Source organism: Stenella coeruleoalba (assembly GCF_951394435.1).
Source record: "Stenella coeruleoalba genome assembly, chromosome: X".
Classification (NCBI taxonomy): Eukaryota; Metazoa; Chordata; class Mammalia; order Artiodactyla; family Delphinidae; genus Stenella; species Stenella coeruleoalba.
In genome coordinates, this window is record NC_137152.1 from 81,546,417 (window position 1) to 81,559,995 (window position 13,579).

At 41.6% G+C, this 13,579-nt stretch overlaps 1 protein-coding gene across 17 annotated transcripts in view; it reads right to left on the reverse strand.

The window, feature by feature from the left end:
- The window catches only part of SYTL4 (synaptotagmin like 4), a 196,533-nt gene that overhangs the window by 48,452 nt on the left and 134,502 nt on the right, over positions 1–13,579 (reverse strand). For 16 of the 17 annotated variants that reach the window (XM_079910076.1, XM_079910068.1, XM_079910080.1 and 13 more), the window contains 5 exons: positions 2,501–2,602; positions 1,942–2,017; positions 1,517–1,607; positions 1,301–1,404; positions 671–766 (listed from right to left, as the gene is read on the reverse strand). In XM_079910076.1, coding sequence (XP_079766202.1) covers positions 671–766; positions 1,301–1,404; positions 1,517–1,607; positions 1,942–2,017; positions 2,501–2,602 — 469 coding nt within the window. The remainder of the gene's footprint in view (positions 1–670; positions 767–1,300; positions 1,405–1,516; positions 1,608–1,941; positions 2,018–2,500; positions 2,603–13,579) is intronic. The other variant, XM_079910075.1, reaches the window with a different exon arrangement.

A 13,579-nucleotide genomic window follows, 5' to 3' on the forward strand; every position in this document is an offset into this window, starting at 1 on the left:
CTTCATGATTCTGATTGATGCTGTTGTTCCTTAATCATATCCTGATGCCAATTAACCCTGCCAAGGCCCTTCTCATGGCACTCACTGCCCTTGAATGTGAGACTTGGTACATGCTCTAATGAAGAAACCTGATCTTGCTCACTTCATGGCCTGGGTACCTTTTTTTTTTTTTTTTTTTTTTTTTTGCGGTATGTGGGCCTCTCACTGTTGTGGCCTCTCCCGTTGCGGAGCACAGGCCCCGGACGCGCAGGCCCAGCGGCCATGGCTCACGGGCCCAGCCACTCCGCGGCATGTGGGATCCTCCTGGACCGGGGCACGAACCCGTGTCCCCTGCATTGGCAGGTGGATTCTCAACCACTGCGCCACCAGGGAAGCCCCTGGGTACCTTTTTAAGGGAGAAGTTATGGGTTACTGTTCACAAGGCTATGATGAACATCTCTAGCTCTAACTACCTGATGTAAGAATCTCCAGGGCAGAGGCTGAGAAAGCCACCTAACTGTGCACTAAGCAACTATGGTCTAAACTGAGGAAAGGAACAAACAAATGCATCTCACTTACCTAGAAAGAGTGCCTAGGAGAATTTCCCCAGGTCCTGATTCTGCTCTAGGGAGGCACTTCCATCCTTCCTGGTATCCCAACATGTCCATACCACAGAACTAATAGAACTTACCATGGAAGAGCCACTTCGCATGCTGCTTCTGGCTAGCTTCTGACGATGCAACTTCACCAGGTGGTCAATGTCTTCTTCTTCTTCCTCTTCCTCTTCCTTGAAAAATAAATATAGATTCAGAGTTAATAAAAATAAGAAAAAGTTCAAAGATGAATATCCTTCCTTTAGTAGGGGCCATAATTGTTGATAAGCTCTGAGGTGTCATATGCACACATACATCCTTATCTTTGTTTCCCCATTTCAGGCTTCCAAACTATATTCCAACTACCCTTCTCAAATCACAAAATAATAAGATAAGAATATCTCTTTCTCATTTGACTGCCCCAACCCAGCCATCTCTTTACATTATATTCAAGATAAGTATTTATTTGAGCCCCCAACCATATATCAAGCAATGTTTAGAAAATAAAAGAGACAGTGAAAGATAGTCTTTTTCTTCAAGCAATTCAGCAACTAGATTTACTTTAGAAATTGAGGGGGATACTGAAAAAAAAAGAAATTGAGGGGGAAATCAAGATTCATGTTACCTTTTCCTAAAGAAACAGGTGAATTGAGAGTATCAGGCAGTAAAGTCAACTTTAGATATATAAAATTTCATATAGTGACCAAGTGAAATACAAGGGTACTTACCATATCCACACTGAGACCTGGGACAGATTTGCTTCTGTCTCCCAAGGAGCCACTTTCATGCCCCACATCTTCCGGGCGAAGATCAATCACAGATTTAGTGTACTCTGAGTGGAAGGCCGAAAACCAAATCAAAAGAAACCTACTCTTCTCCGTACGAATAACCCACCAAGTACTCAGAACTTCAATCTCAAAAGGCCATGAAGGGAAACCAGCTACCTGAAGGCCTGAGGATTTTTCTGGTGTTCTTCTTGAATATCATTTCACCCTCGTCCACAGATACCACATTTTGACCCCCAGGCTGAGCTTCCTAGGAAGAGGTAAGGGCAAGGAAATGGAAAAAGACAGTTGACTAGGTGGAAGAGTGGAGTAAGGAAGAAGGCCCAGATTTTCACTAAACTATGACAAACTTAAAGGAAAGATTACTCTTAGGACTTAATCCTAGGAAATTGTACAAAACCTATTTTCTCACATGTTTCAACCAAAACTTTAGAAAATGCTCCCAAGGGAATCTGAACTAAAATTTGTTTGAACTCTTGATTTAAATTCTTCCTGAGGAAGGTAAAAGAAAGAGAGAGAGACATACACAGACAAAGACAGACAAAAGAGAGACAGAGATCGACCAACCAATAAATAAAGCTTACCTTTTCTACTTGAGATTTGGGGGCAGACATCTTCTTCCATTCTGGAAAGAGGCCAGATTTATCCAGAGAGTCTCTCCTGGAGGCAGATACAGAAGCTATAATAAAATCACCTTCTCCCCTTCCCCTTTTGTCTAGGGACCCAAGCTCTATGGAAAGAGAGCCACTGGCTTGAGGCCATTGCAATAACCAAATCCAGAAGGTAAACTTCACATCTGATTTACTTTGAAGGAATGCAGATGATTAGATAAGCAACTCTGTACAAACACAAACACTCAAACCCCCAAGCCTAAGGGATAGCAGCATCCGTTGCTGCTGGTCCAGGAAGACTCCTCCAAGGTGCAGCAGCCTGTGGAAGTTAGCATGTTCCAGAAGGCTGTGCTCAGAGCCAACAGTAGAAGTGCTACTGGAAGACTTGTGGCAACGTCAGAGAAAATACTTCATTCGCCTTGCTGAGGACAGAAGTCAGGAACACTGAAGGCAGTGGATTCCCGCACACTGGCGCTAGAGAACAAAATGGGAGCTCGGCTGAGCAAAGCAGCAGGGACTGGGGGCATCTCACCTGGACGTGCTATCCGAGTCAGCCATGTAGCTATCCACACTCTCACTCTCAGCCTCCAGGGCACTCTTTCCACTTTTCAGCTTGGGGACTTCAAATGGAACACTAGAATAAAAACCAAGAGCCAACACATAAAGGAAGTGGGCTCTCTTGCCGGGAGGCAGGCTTCCTTCCAACCTTTCACAATGGTAGCCTAAGTGATCTTTCTAAGAGCTGAGTATGCTTTTAAAACTGCTCAGTGGTTCCCCATTGCTCTTGGGATTGAGTTCAAACTCCTTAGCATGGCAAGAAAATCCTTATGAGTTGACCCCTGCTCACGTCTGCAGACTCATCTTTCACCCTACACCTCTCCTTATACTTTACATTCCAGAATGATGAAGCTCTTTTGGTTCCCTGAATGTGCCAAAGCTCTTCTTCTTCCCTCTTTTCTCTGCCTGGGATGGCCACAATTGCCATTTTTCTTGTTTACTTGAAACTTCTGGCTAAATCTATTGCTTCTTCTGGTCTCTCCTTATATGTCAGTTCCTGGAGATCTCTGACCATGCCCCCACCCCAAGTCTGGATTAGTAACCTTCCTAATATGCTCCTAAAGCACCCTGATGCCTTGGTAGCAGTCATCATATGTGTAACTTTTTATGTCTTTTATATAAATTACTTAATTTGTTCAATAATTTAAACAAATGATTTGTTTAATGTCTTTCTCCTCCATTAGAGTAAGTTCCAGGAGATCAGTGACCACATATTCTGTTCACTGCTGCGTTCCCAATGCCTAGAAGAAAGACTAGCATAGAGTGGGCACTCAATTATTTTTTGACTGAATTTTTGACTAAATGCCCTCAGTGGGGCATAAAGTGTATACATAAATAAGCAGTATGCTTTGAAGATATTATTCAGAAGACCAGAATTCCTTTTCAGCTTAATGAAGGATGACCCTGGGCACTCAAAACAGCAGTTCTCATCTCTAAAGGGAAGGACACATTTCCTGGACCTCTTACCTCAAGGAATTTGTGAGAACAAGAAAAGGAAAAAAAAATCATTCTTCCTGAAGTGTCTCAAGTAATTTCACTTGGCCTCCAGGATCCCACACTCTCCTGGTCCTCTGACCTCACTGGCTGCTCCTTCTCAATCTCCTTTGCTGGTCTCTCCTCACCTCCTAGACCTCTAATCTTTGGATTGTGCCCATGCTTATTCCTTGGGCTGCTTCTCTTCACTATCTAGAATTACCCCTAAATGATCTCATCTAGTCTCATGGCTTTAAATATGCTCTATAAACTAACAATTCCCAAATTTCTCTCTTACTCAAACGCCAGACTTCTATTTCCAACATCCTACTTGACATCTCTGCTGGGATGTCTCAAACACAGCAAGTCCAAAACCAAAGCCCTAATCCTCCCCCAAACCTGCTCTTCCCTCAATTTCATCAAATGGCAACTCTGTCCTTTCATTTCTCAGGTCAAAAATCTTAAGAATCACCCTTGACTCTGCTTGTTCTCTCAAAATACCTATCCAACGTGTTAGCAAATCCCCTTGGCTCTGTCTTCAAAGTATATCTAGAATATGACCAGTTCTCTCCCCCTCCACTGCCATTACTCTGGTCTAAACCACCATCACCTAGCTCCTGGATGGTTGCAGTAGCCTCTTAACTGAACTCCCTACTTCTGCCCTTGTCCTCATACAATCTATCCTCAACACAGCAGCCAAAATGAGTTTTTAAAATATAAATCCAGGGAATTCCCTGGTGGTCCAGTGGTTAGGACTCTGCGCTTCCACTGCTGGGGGCTTGGGGTCAATCCCTGGTCAGGGAACTAAGATCCTGCAAGCCTCGCAATGCAGCCAAACATCAATCAATCATATATATCTCCCCAATACAGAACTGAAAACACGTGTCCACACAAAAACTTGTACACAAATGTTCATAGCAGCATTATTCACAATAGCTAACAGGTGGAAACAGTCCAAATGTCCATCAACAGATGAACAGATAAAGGAAATGTGGTACAGCCATATAATGAAATATTATTGACAATAAAAAAGAATGAAGTTCTGAGACATGCTACAACATGGATGAACCTTGAAAATATTATGCTAAGTGAAATGCCAAACACAAATGGCCATATTCTGTATGATTCCATTTGCAGGAAATGTCCAGAATAGGCAAATCCATAGAGACAGAAAGCACATTAGGGGCTGAGGGAAATGGAGAGTGACTGCTTAATGGGCACGGGGTTTCTTTTTGGAGTGATGAAAATGTTCTGAAATTAGACAGTGGTGATGGTTGCACAACATTCTGAAAGTACTAAAAGCTACTCAACTGTATACTTTAAAACTGTTAAAATGATTAATCTCATGTTATGTAAATTTTACCCCAATTTAAAAGAAAAAATAATATCCTGTCACTCAGAGCCCTCCTTCTCACTCGGAGTAAAAGACAGAGTCCTTACAAGTGCCAACAATATCTTACATGATCTGCTTCTCACCTCACCTCTGTCTTTATCCCCTACCCTCCCCACTTGCTCACCAGTTCCAGATGACTCACACGTGCCAAACACAAACTCACCTTAGGGTCTTTATACCTGCTGCTTTCTCTGCCTAGAAAGTACCTCTTTCCCCCAGATACTCTAAGGGTTTGTGCCTCTTTGCTTCCTGTCTTCTCTCAAATGTCATCATATTATTAAGACTTTTCCCCTGCTGGCCTAGATAAAACAGCTTATATACACATATGCTTTCCTGGCACTCCCTCCCTTTAATCTACTTCATTTTTCTCCATAGCGCTTGTCAACATCTGATATACAACATATTTACTTGATTATTCCCTTATTGTCTGTGCCCCCCACTCCCAATCTAAGCTCCTCAAGCAAGGGACTTTGTTGTCTTCACCAGTGTATCCCACTGCCTAAAACAGTGCCTGGAAAATAGTAGGCATTCATAGACATTTATCAAATAAATGAAGGAACTAATAACAAATGAGCAAAGAATGAAGTAACCAAAATGTATAACGTCTTAGGCAGTAGAGACTAAACTTTCCAAGTTAACATAACATGATGTTTGAGATAGCTTTATGAAAACAGACAGCTGGGGTGGAAATCCTAAGGCATGCCAGAGGTGAAACAGCGGTCATTTCTTGAGAGATGCATTAGCTTTATAGGTGAAGACACAGCAGGGAGTTTGATTTCATTTTTACTTTAGAACTATTATTTTTCCCCATTTGCTGCAAAGAATAAAGAACCTAAAGCAGAACCATTCCTCTAGAGAGGTAGTTTAATAATGGCCCATGGAGAGTGTTTCTGCTTGTATTTTTTCCCAAAGATTAATACGTACTGATCCAAAGCTGATACAAACCACCGTAAGGCAAAAAAGCAATTATTTGACATCTGTGCAGTAGAAAAATAGACTAAGAGACAGGAGTCCTGGGCTCTAACTATCTGTATGATCTCAGGTAAATCACTTATCCTGCTTTCTTTTCTGTAAAAATAAGGGGGTTGAATTAGATTATCTCTGAGGCTCCATAATTTTATGGAAAAGATCATTTATGGCCACTTAATCTGTTTCCATGTTTAGGATAAATAAGAGTCTTCTGAGCCCAATGAGACAAGAGGTCATAGACAGCCAGAAGCAATGGGCTTCAGAAATTACATTCTGACCAATGATGCCAGATGTATTAATCAGGTTCAGGAAATAAAAGCCATCCTTATCCGCAAAGGAAAAAGGGGGGCCTCATTACCTAAAACAGATGAGTCACCCACCCAAGGCTGTGTGGATAAAATCACAGTACATACATACAATGAAACACCATACAGAGAGCAAAAAGAATGAGGCAGACCCTTGGTGCTGACATGGAAAGATGTCAATGTTATATTTTTCTGTCATTTTTTCCCATTTGCACCTTGAGTTATAACTGACATAAATAAACTGCACATGTTTAAGTGTGCAGTTTGATGAGTTTTGACATATGTATACACTGGTGAAACCATCACCACAATTAAGCTATCGAACATATCTATCACTCCCCAAAGTTTCCTTGTGCCCCTTCATAATCCATCTCTCCTTCCTCATCCCATCTCCAAGTAAGTGCTGATCTGCTGTCACTGAAATTTAGCTTGCTTTTTCTAGAATTTTACATAAACAGAATCATACAGTATGTCCTCTTTTTTGTTTGGCTTCTTTCACTCAGCATGATTATTTTGAGATTCATCCATGTTGTTGCATGTATCAGTGGTCCATTCCCTTCCATTGCTGAGTAGTATTCCACTGTATAAACAAAGCACAGTTTATCCCTTCACCTGTTGATAGACACTGGGGTTGTCTCTAGGTTTTGGTGATCACAAATAAAGCCACTATGAACATTTATGTACAAGTCTTTGTATGGACATATTCTTTTATTTTTTTTCTAATACATTTTTAACACCTTTATTGGAGTATAATTGCTTTACAATGGTGTGTTAGTTTCTGCTTTATAAAAAAGTGAATCAGCTATACATATACATATATCCCCATATACCCTCCCTCTTGTGCCTCCCTCCCACCCTCCCTATCCCACTCCTCTAGGTGGTCACAAAGCACCGAGCTGCCCTCCCTATGCTATGTGGCTGCTTCCCAATAGCTATCGGTTTTACATTTGGTAGTGTATATATGTCCATGCCACTCTCTCACTTTGTCCCAGCTTACCCTTCTCCCTCCCCGTGTCCTGAAGTCCATTCTCTACATCTGTGTCTTTATTCCTGTCCTGCCCCTAGGTTCTTCAAAACCTTTTTTTTTTTTTTAGATTCCATATATATGTGTTAGCATACGGTATTTGTTTTCCTCTTTCTGACTTACTTCACTCTGTATGACAGTCTCTAGGTCCATCCACCTCACTACAAATAACAATTTCATTTTTTTATGGCTGAGTAAATATTCCATTGTATATATGTGCCACATCTTCTTTATCTATTCATCTGTTGATGGACACTTAGGTTGCTTCCATGTCCTGGCTATTGTAAATAGAGCTGCAATGAACATTTTGGTACATGACTCTTTTTGAATTATGGTTTTCTCTGGGTATATGCCCAGTAGTGGGATGGCTGGGTCGTATGGTAGCTCTGTTTTTAGTTTTTTAAGGAACCCCTATACTGTTCTCCATAGTGGCTGTATCAATTTACATTCCCACCAACAGTGCAGGAGGGTTCCCTTTCCTCCACACCCTCTCCAGCATTTATTGTTTCTAGATTGTTTGATGATGGCCATTCTGACTGGTGTGAGGTGATATCTCATTGTAGTTTTGATTTGCATTTCTCTAATGATTAATGATGTTGAACATTCTTTCATGTGTTTGTTGGCAATCTGTATATCTTCTAGGACATATTTTTTTGCTTCTCTTGAGTAAATACCTAGAAATTTAAAGGCTGACTCACAGGTAGGTGCACATTTAACTTAAGACACTACTAAACTGTTTTTCAAAGTGGCTGCACCATTGTACATTCCTACCAGCACTGTATGAGAATTCCAGTTGCTCTATACCCTCATCAAAAATTGGTATGGTCAGCGGAGCGGCTGGGCCCATGAGCCATGGCTGCTGAGCCTGTGCCTCTGGAGCCTGTGCTCCGCATGGGAGAGGCCACAACAGTGAGAGGCCCGCGTACAGAAAAAAAAAAAATTGGTATGGTCAGGGGATCGGATCAAGATGGAGGAGGAGTAGGAAGTGGAGCTCACCTCCTCCCACAAATACATCAAAAATACATCTACATGTGGAACGATTCTCACAGAACATCTACTGAACGCTGGCAGAAGACCTCAGACTTCGAAAAGGGCAAGAAAATCTCCATGTAACGGGGTAGGACAAAAGAAAAAAAAGAAAGAAAGGAATAGGGATGGGACCTGTGCCCCTGGGAAGGAGCTGCAAAAGAGGAAAGGTTTCCACACACTGGTAAGTCCTCTCACTGGTGGGGAGATGAAGCCAGGACAGATGGGGAGCTTCGGAGCCTTGGAGGAGAGTGCCACAACTGGTTTATGGAGGGCAAAGCGGAGAGAGACCTGCACAGAAGGTCAGTGCCACCATCTGGCACTCCCCAGCCTGAGACGCTCAGCCGCTGGGGCAGGTGGGGGTTGGGTGCTGAGCCTTGGGCTTCGGAGATCATATCCAGGGAGAGGACTGGGGTTGGCTGCGTGGAGACAGCCTGAGGGGGCTAAGATGTGGTGTGCCACAAGCATGGGAATACAGGAATAAGCATGGGCCCGCCGGAGAGGCAAGGCGCCATTGTTGGCGGGTGTGCTAGGAGAGGGGTGAGCTCACCATAGGAGCTTCTTTCTCCGAGCACACACTCTCAAGCAGCAAGGCACTGCCTACACAAGCTCCGGGGGTGGGTGTGAGCCACCACTGCCGTCTCAGACCCCAGAGATGGGCACAGACTGCTGCCACCATCAAGGGTCCCAAGACTGAGTGCCAACCACTGCCCCCACCTCCCCAGGAAGGTGTGCAGCCCACTGCCACCAAGGGTCCCATGACCAGGCACCAGCCACTGCCCCCATTTCCCTGGGAGTGCGTAAGACCCGCCACTGCCAAGGGTTCTGTGACCAGTCACCAACCTCGGCCCCCCCACCCCTGCCATCTCCCCTGGAGCATGCACAGCCAACACACACTGAGGAAAGAGATGGCAAACAACCAAACCAAAATCAGCCCTCACACCAAAAAAATTTTAAACCCAAACGACCTACGCAGGAACACTCCTGCATATAAATAGCCCTCCAAGAGATAACTGTTTCTCCTAAACTCACAGCGTAAGAGAAATACAAGCAAAATGAAGAAGCAGAGGAACGATTCCCAGTTAAAAGACCAAGAAAAGTGTCCTGAAAGAACAAACAATGAAACAGACCACTTCAGTTTAATAGACATGGATTTCAAATAGGAAATAATGAAAATACTAAAGGAATTAAGAAAGGCTATTGACAGAAATGCAGATTACTATAAAAAGGAACGAGATACTATAAGGAGGAACCAAGAAAAATTAGAAAATTCATTTGCCGAGACAAAAGCTGAGCTAAAGGCAACGAACAGCAGAATGAATAATGCAGAGGAAAGAATAAGTAATCTGGAAGATAGAATAATGGAAATTACCCAATCAAAACAGCAGGCAGAAAGCCAAATGAAAAAGAAAAAAAGTGAAAGCAATATAAGAGAACTACGGGATAATATAAAGCATGCCAACCTATGCATAATGGAGATTCCAGAAGGAAAAGAAAGAGAAAAGGGGATTGAAAATGTATTTGAAGGGGACTTCCCTGGTGGCGCAGTGGTTAAGAATCCGCCTGCCAATGCAGGGGACACGGGTTCGAGCCCTGGTCTGGGAAGATCCCACATGCCATGGAGCAACCAAGCCCGTGCACCACAACTACTGAGCCTGCAAGCCACAACTCCTGAAGCCCACACACCTAGAGCCCATGCTCCACAACAAGAGAAGCCACCACAATGAGAATCCCACGCACCGCAACGAAGAGTAGCCCCGCTCGCTGCAACTAGAGAAAGTCTGCGTGCAGCAACAAAGACCCAATGCAGCCAAAAATAAATAAATAACTAAATTTAAAAGAAAAAAGAAAGGAAATGTATTTGAAGAAATTATGGCTGAAAACTTCCCACACCTAAGAACGAAACAGATATCCAGATACAAAAGTAGAGGGTCCCAAACAAGATGATCCCAAAGAGACCTACGCTAAGACATATTATAATAAAATGGAAAAAGTTAAAGAGAGGATTCTAAAGGCAGCAAGAGAAAAATAGAGTTAATTACAAGAGAACCCCCATAAGGCTATCAGCTGATTTCTCTACAGAAATGCTGCAGGACAGGAGGGAATGGCAAAATATATTCAAAGTCTTGAAAGAGAAAAATCTGCAACCTAGAATGCTCTACCCAGCAAGATTATCATTTAGAATGGGAGGAGAAATAAAGAATTTCTCAGACAAGCAAAAACTAAAAGAATACAGCAATACTAAAGCTATCCTAAAAGAAATATTGAAAGGTCTTCACTAAATTGAAAAGAAGCAAGAAGATATAGGAAGGAGGAAATCACAATTGGAAAGTAAATCACTTAAATTAGCCAGTATACAGATCAAAAAGAGAAAAAAAAACCTATTTGTGCAAGCGATGATAAACACAAGGAACAGCAAAAGGATAAACACAAAGATGTAAAAGAGGACATCAAAATCATAAAATGTGGGGAAGGAGAGTAAGAAAATGTAGATTCTTTTTTTTCAGAATGTGTTTGAGCCTATATGTCTATCAGTCAAAAGCAAGCAAATATAGGTAGAGGTTAACATACTTGAAAAACAGGGCAACACAAATCAAAAATATACAACAGATTCACAAAAAACAAAAAGAAGAGAACACAAGCATAAAATAAAAGGAAATTATCAAGCCAAGAAAAACATCAAGAAAAACAAAAAAGAAAAAGACAGGAACAAAGAAGAAACATAGAGTCAACTGGAAAACAAGGTTTTAAATGGCAATAAATACATACATATCTGTAATTACCTAAAATGTCAATGGACTGAATGCTCCAATCAAAAGACATAGAGTGGCAGCCTGGATACAAAAAAAACAAGAGCCTACAACATGCTGCCTACAAGAGACCCACCTTAGGGCAAAGGACACACACAAGCTGAAAGTGAGGGGATGGAAAAAGTTATTTCATGTAAATGGAAATGACAAGAAAGCAGGAGTTGCAATACTCATATCAGACAAAACAGACTTTTAAACAAAGGCCATAAAGAAAGATAAAGAAGGACACTATATAATGGTAAAAGGATCAATACAAGAAGAGAATTTTACACTTATCAACATACATGCACCTAATACAGGAGAACCCAAACACATAAAACAAACACTAACAGACATTAAGGGAGAAACTGACGGGAATATAATAATAGTAGGAAACTTTAACACCACACTCACATCAATGGGCAGATCTTCTAGACAAAAAATCAGTAAGGCAAGAGAGATCCTAAATGATACAATAGAACAGTTAGACTTAACTGATATTTTCAGGATATTACATCTAAAAAAAACCCAGAATACACATTCTTTTCAACTGCACAAGGAACATTGTCTAGGATTGACCACATACTAGGGCACAAAACTAACCTCAACAAATTTAAGAGTATAGAAATTATTTCAAGAATCTTCTCTGACCACAATGGCATGAAACTAGAAATAAACCACAGGAAAAGAAATGACAGAAAAATGATTACACGGAGACTAAACAACATGCTACTAAAAAACCAATGGGTCAACAAGGAAATCAAAACGGAAATTAAAAAATACTTTGAGAAAACAACAAATGAAAACACAACCATACAAAATCTATGGGATGCAGCAATAGCAGTTCTTAGAGGGAAGTTCATAGCAATACAGGTCTTCCTAAAAAAACAAGGAAAATAAACAACCTAACATACCACCTAAAGAAATTAGAAAAAAAGAACAAACAAAACCTGAAGTTAGCAGAAGGAAGGAAGTAATAAAGATCAGGAAGGAAATAAACAAGAAACAGATTTTAAAAGACAATAGAAAAAGTAAATAAAACCAAGAGCTGGTTCTTTGAAAGGGTAAACAAAATTGACAAACCTCTGGCCAGGCTCACCAAGAAGAAAAGAGAGAGAACCCAAATAAACAAAATCACAAATGAAAAAGGAGAAATCTCAACCAATACTGCAGAAATACAAAAAAAAACATAAGAGAAAACTATGAACAATTTTATGACAACAAACTTGACAACCTAGAAGAAACAGACAACTTTCTAGAAACATAAAGCCCACCAAACTGATCACTAGAAGTGAAATAGAATCTGTAATTTTAAAAAACTCCCTACAGAGAACGCACAGCATGCCTCAGGGTGTTGCAACGTCATGCTGGCCTCTGCTGCCACAGGCTTGCCCCACATTCCGTACCCCTCCATCCCCCCAGCCTGAGTGAGCCAGAGCCCCCTAATCAGCTGCTCCTTTAACCCCATCCTGTCTGACCGAACAGCAAACGCGCTCAGGTGACCTACATGCAGAGGTGGGGCCAAATCCAAAGGTGAACCCCAGGAGCTGTGCAAACAAAGAAGAGAAAGGGAAATTTCTCCCAGCAGCCTCAGGAGCAGCGGATTAAATCTCCACAACCAACTTGATGTACCCTGCAACTCTGGAATACCTGAATAGATGAATCATCCCAAAATTGAGGTGGTGGACTTTGGGAGCAACTGTAGACTTGGGGTTTGCTTTCTGCATCTAATTTCTTTCTGGTTTTATGTTGATCGTAGTTTAGTATTTAGAGTTTATTATCACTGGAAGGTTTGTTTATTGATTTGATTGCTCTCTTCCTCTTTTTTTATATAGATAAATATTCTTTTCTCCTTTTTATCTTTTTGTGAGTGTGCATGTGTATGCTTCCTTGTGTGATTTTGTCTGTATAGCTTTGCTTTTACCATTTGTCCCAGGGTTCTGTCCATTTCTTTTTTTTTTTTTAATATAGTTTTTAGCGATTCTTATCATTGGTGGATTTGTTTTTTGGTTTGGTTGCTCTCTTCTTTCTTTCTTTTTTTTTTTACTACTTTTTAGTTTTTCATAATTTTTTTATTTTAATAACTTTATTTTATCTTATTATTTTTTTCTTTGTTTGTTTTTTTTCTCCCTTTTCTTCTGAACCGTGTGGCTGACAGGGTCTTGGTGCTCCAGTCAGGTGTCGGGCCTATGCCTCTGAAGTGGGAGAGCCGAGTTCAGGACACTGGTCCACCAGAGACCTCCCAGCTCCATGTAATATCAAATGGCAAAAGCTGTCCCAGAGATCACCACCTCAATGCTAAGACACAGCTCCACTCAACGACCAGCAAGCTACAGTGCTGGACAACCTATGCCAAACAACTAGCAAGACAGGAACACAACCCCACGCATAAGCAGAGAGGCTGACTAAAATCATTATAAGGTCAAAGACACCCCAAAACACACCACCGGATGCACTCCTGCATACCAGAAAGACAAGATCCAGTCTCATCCACCAGAACACAGGCACCACTCCCCTCCACCAGAACCCTATACACCCCACTGAACCAACCTTACTTACTGGCGGCAGACACCAA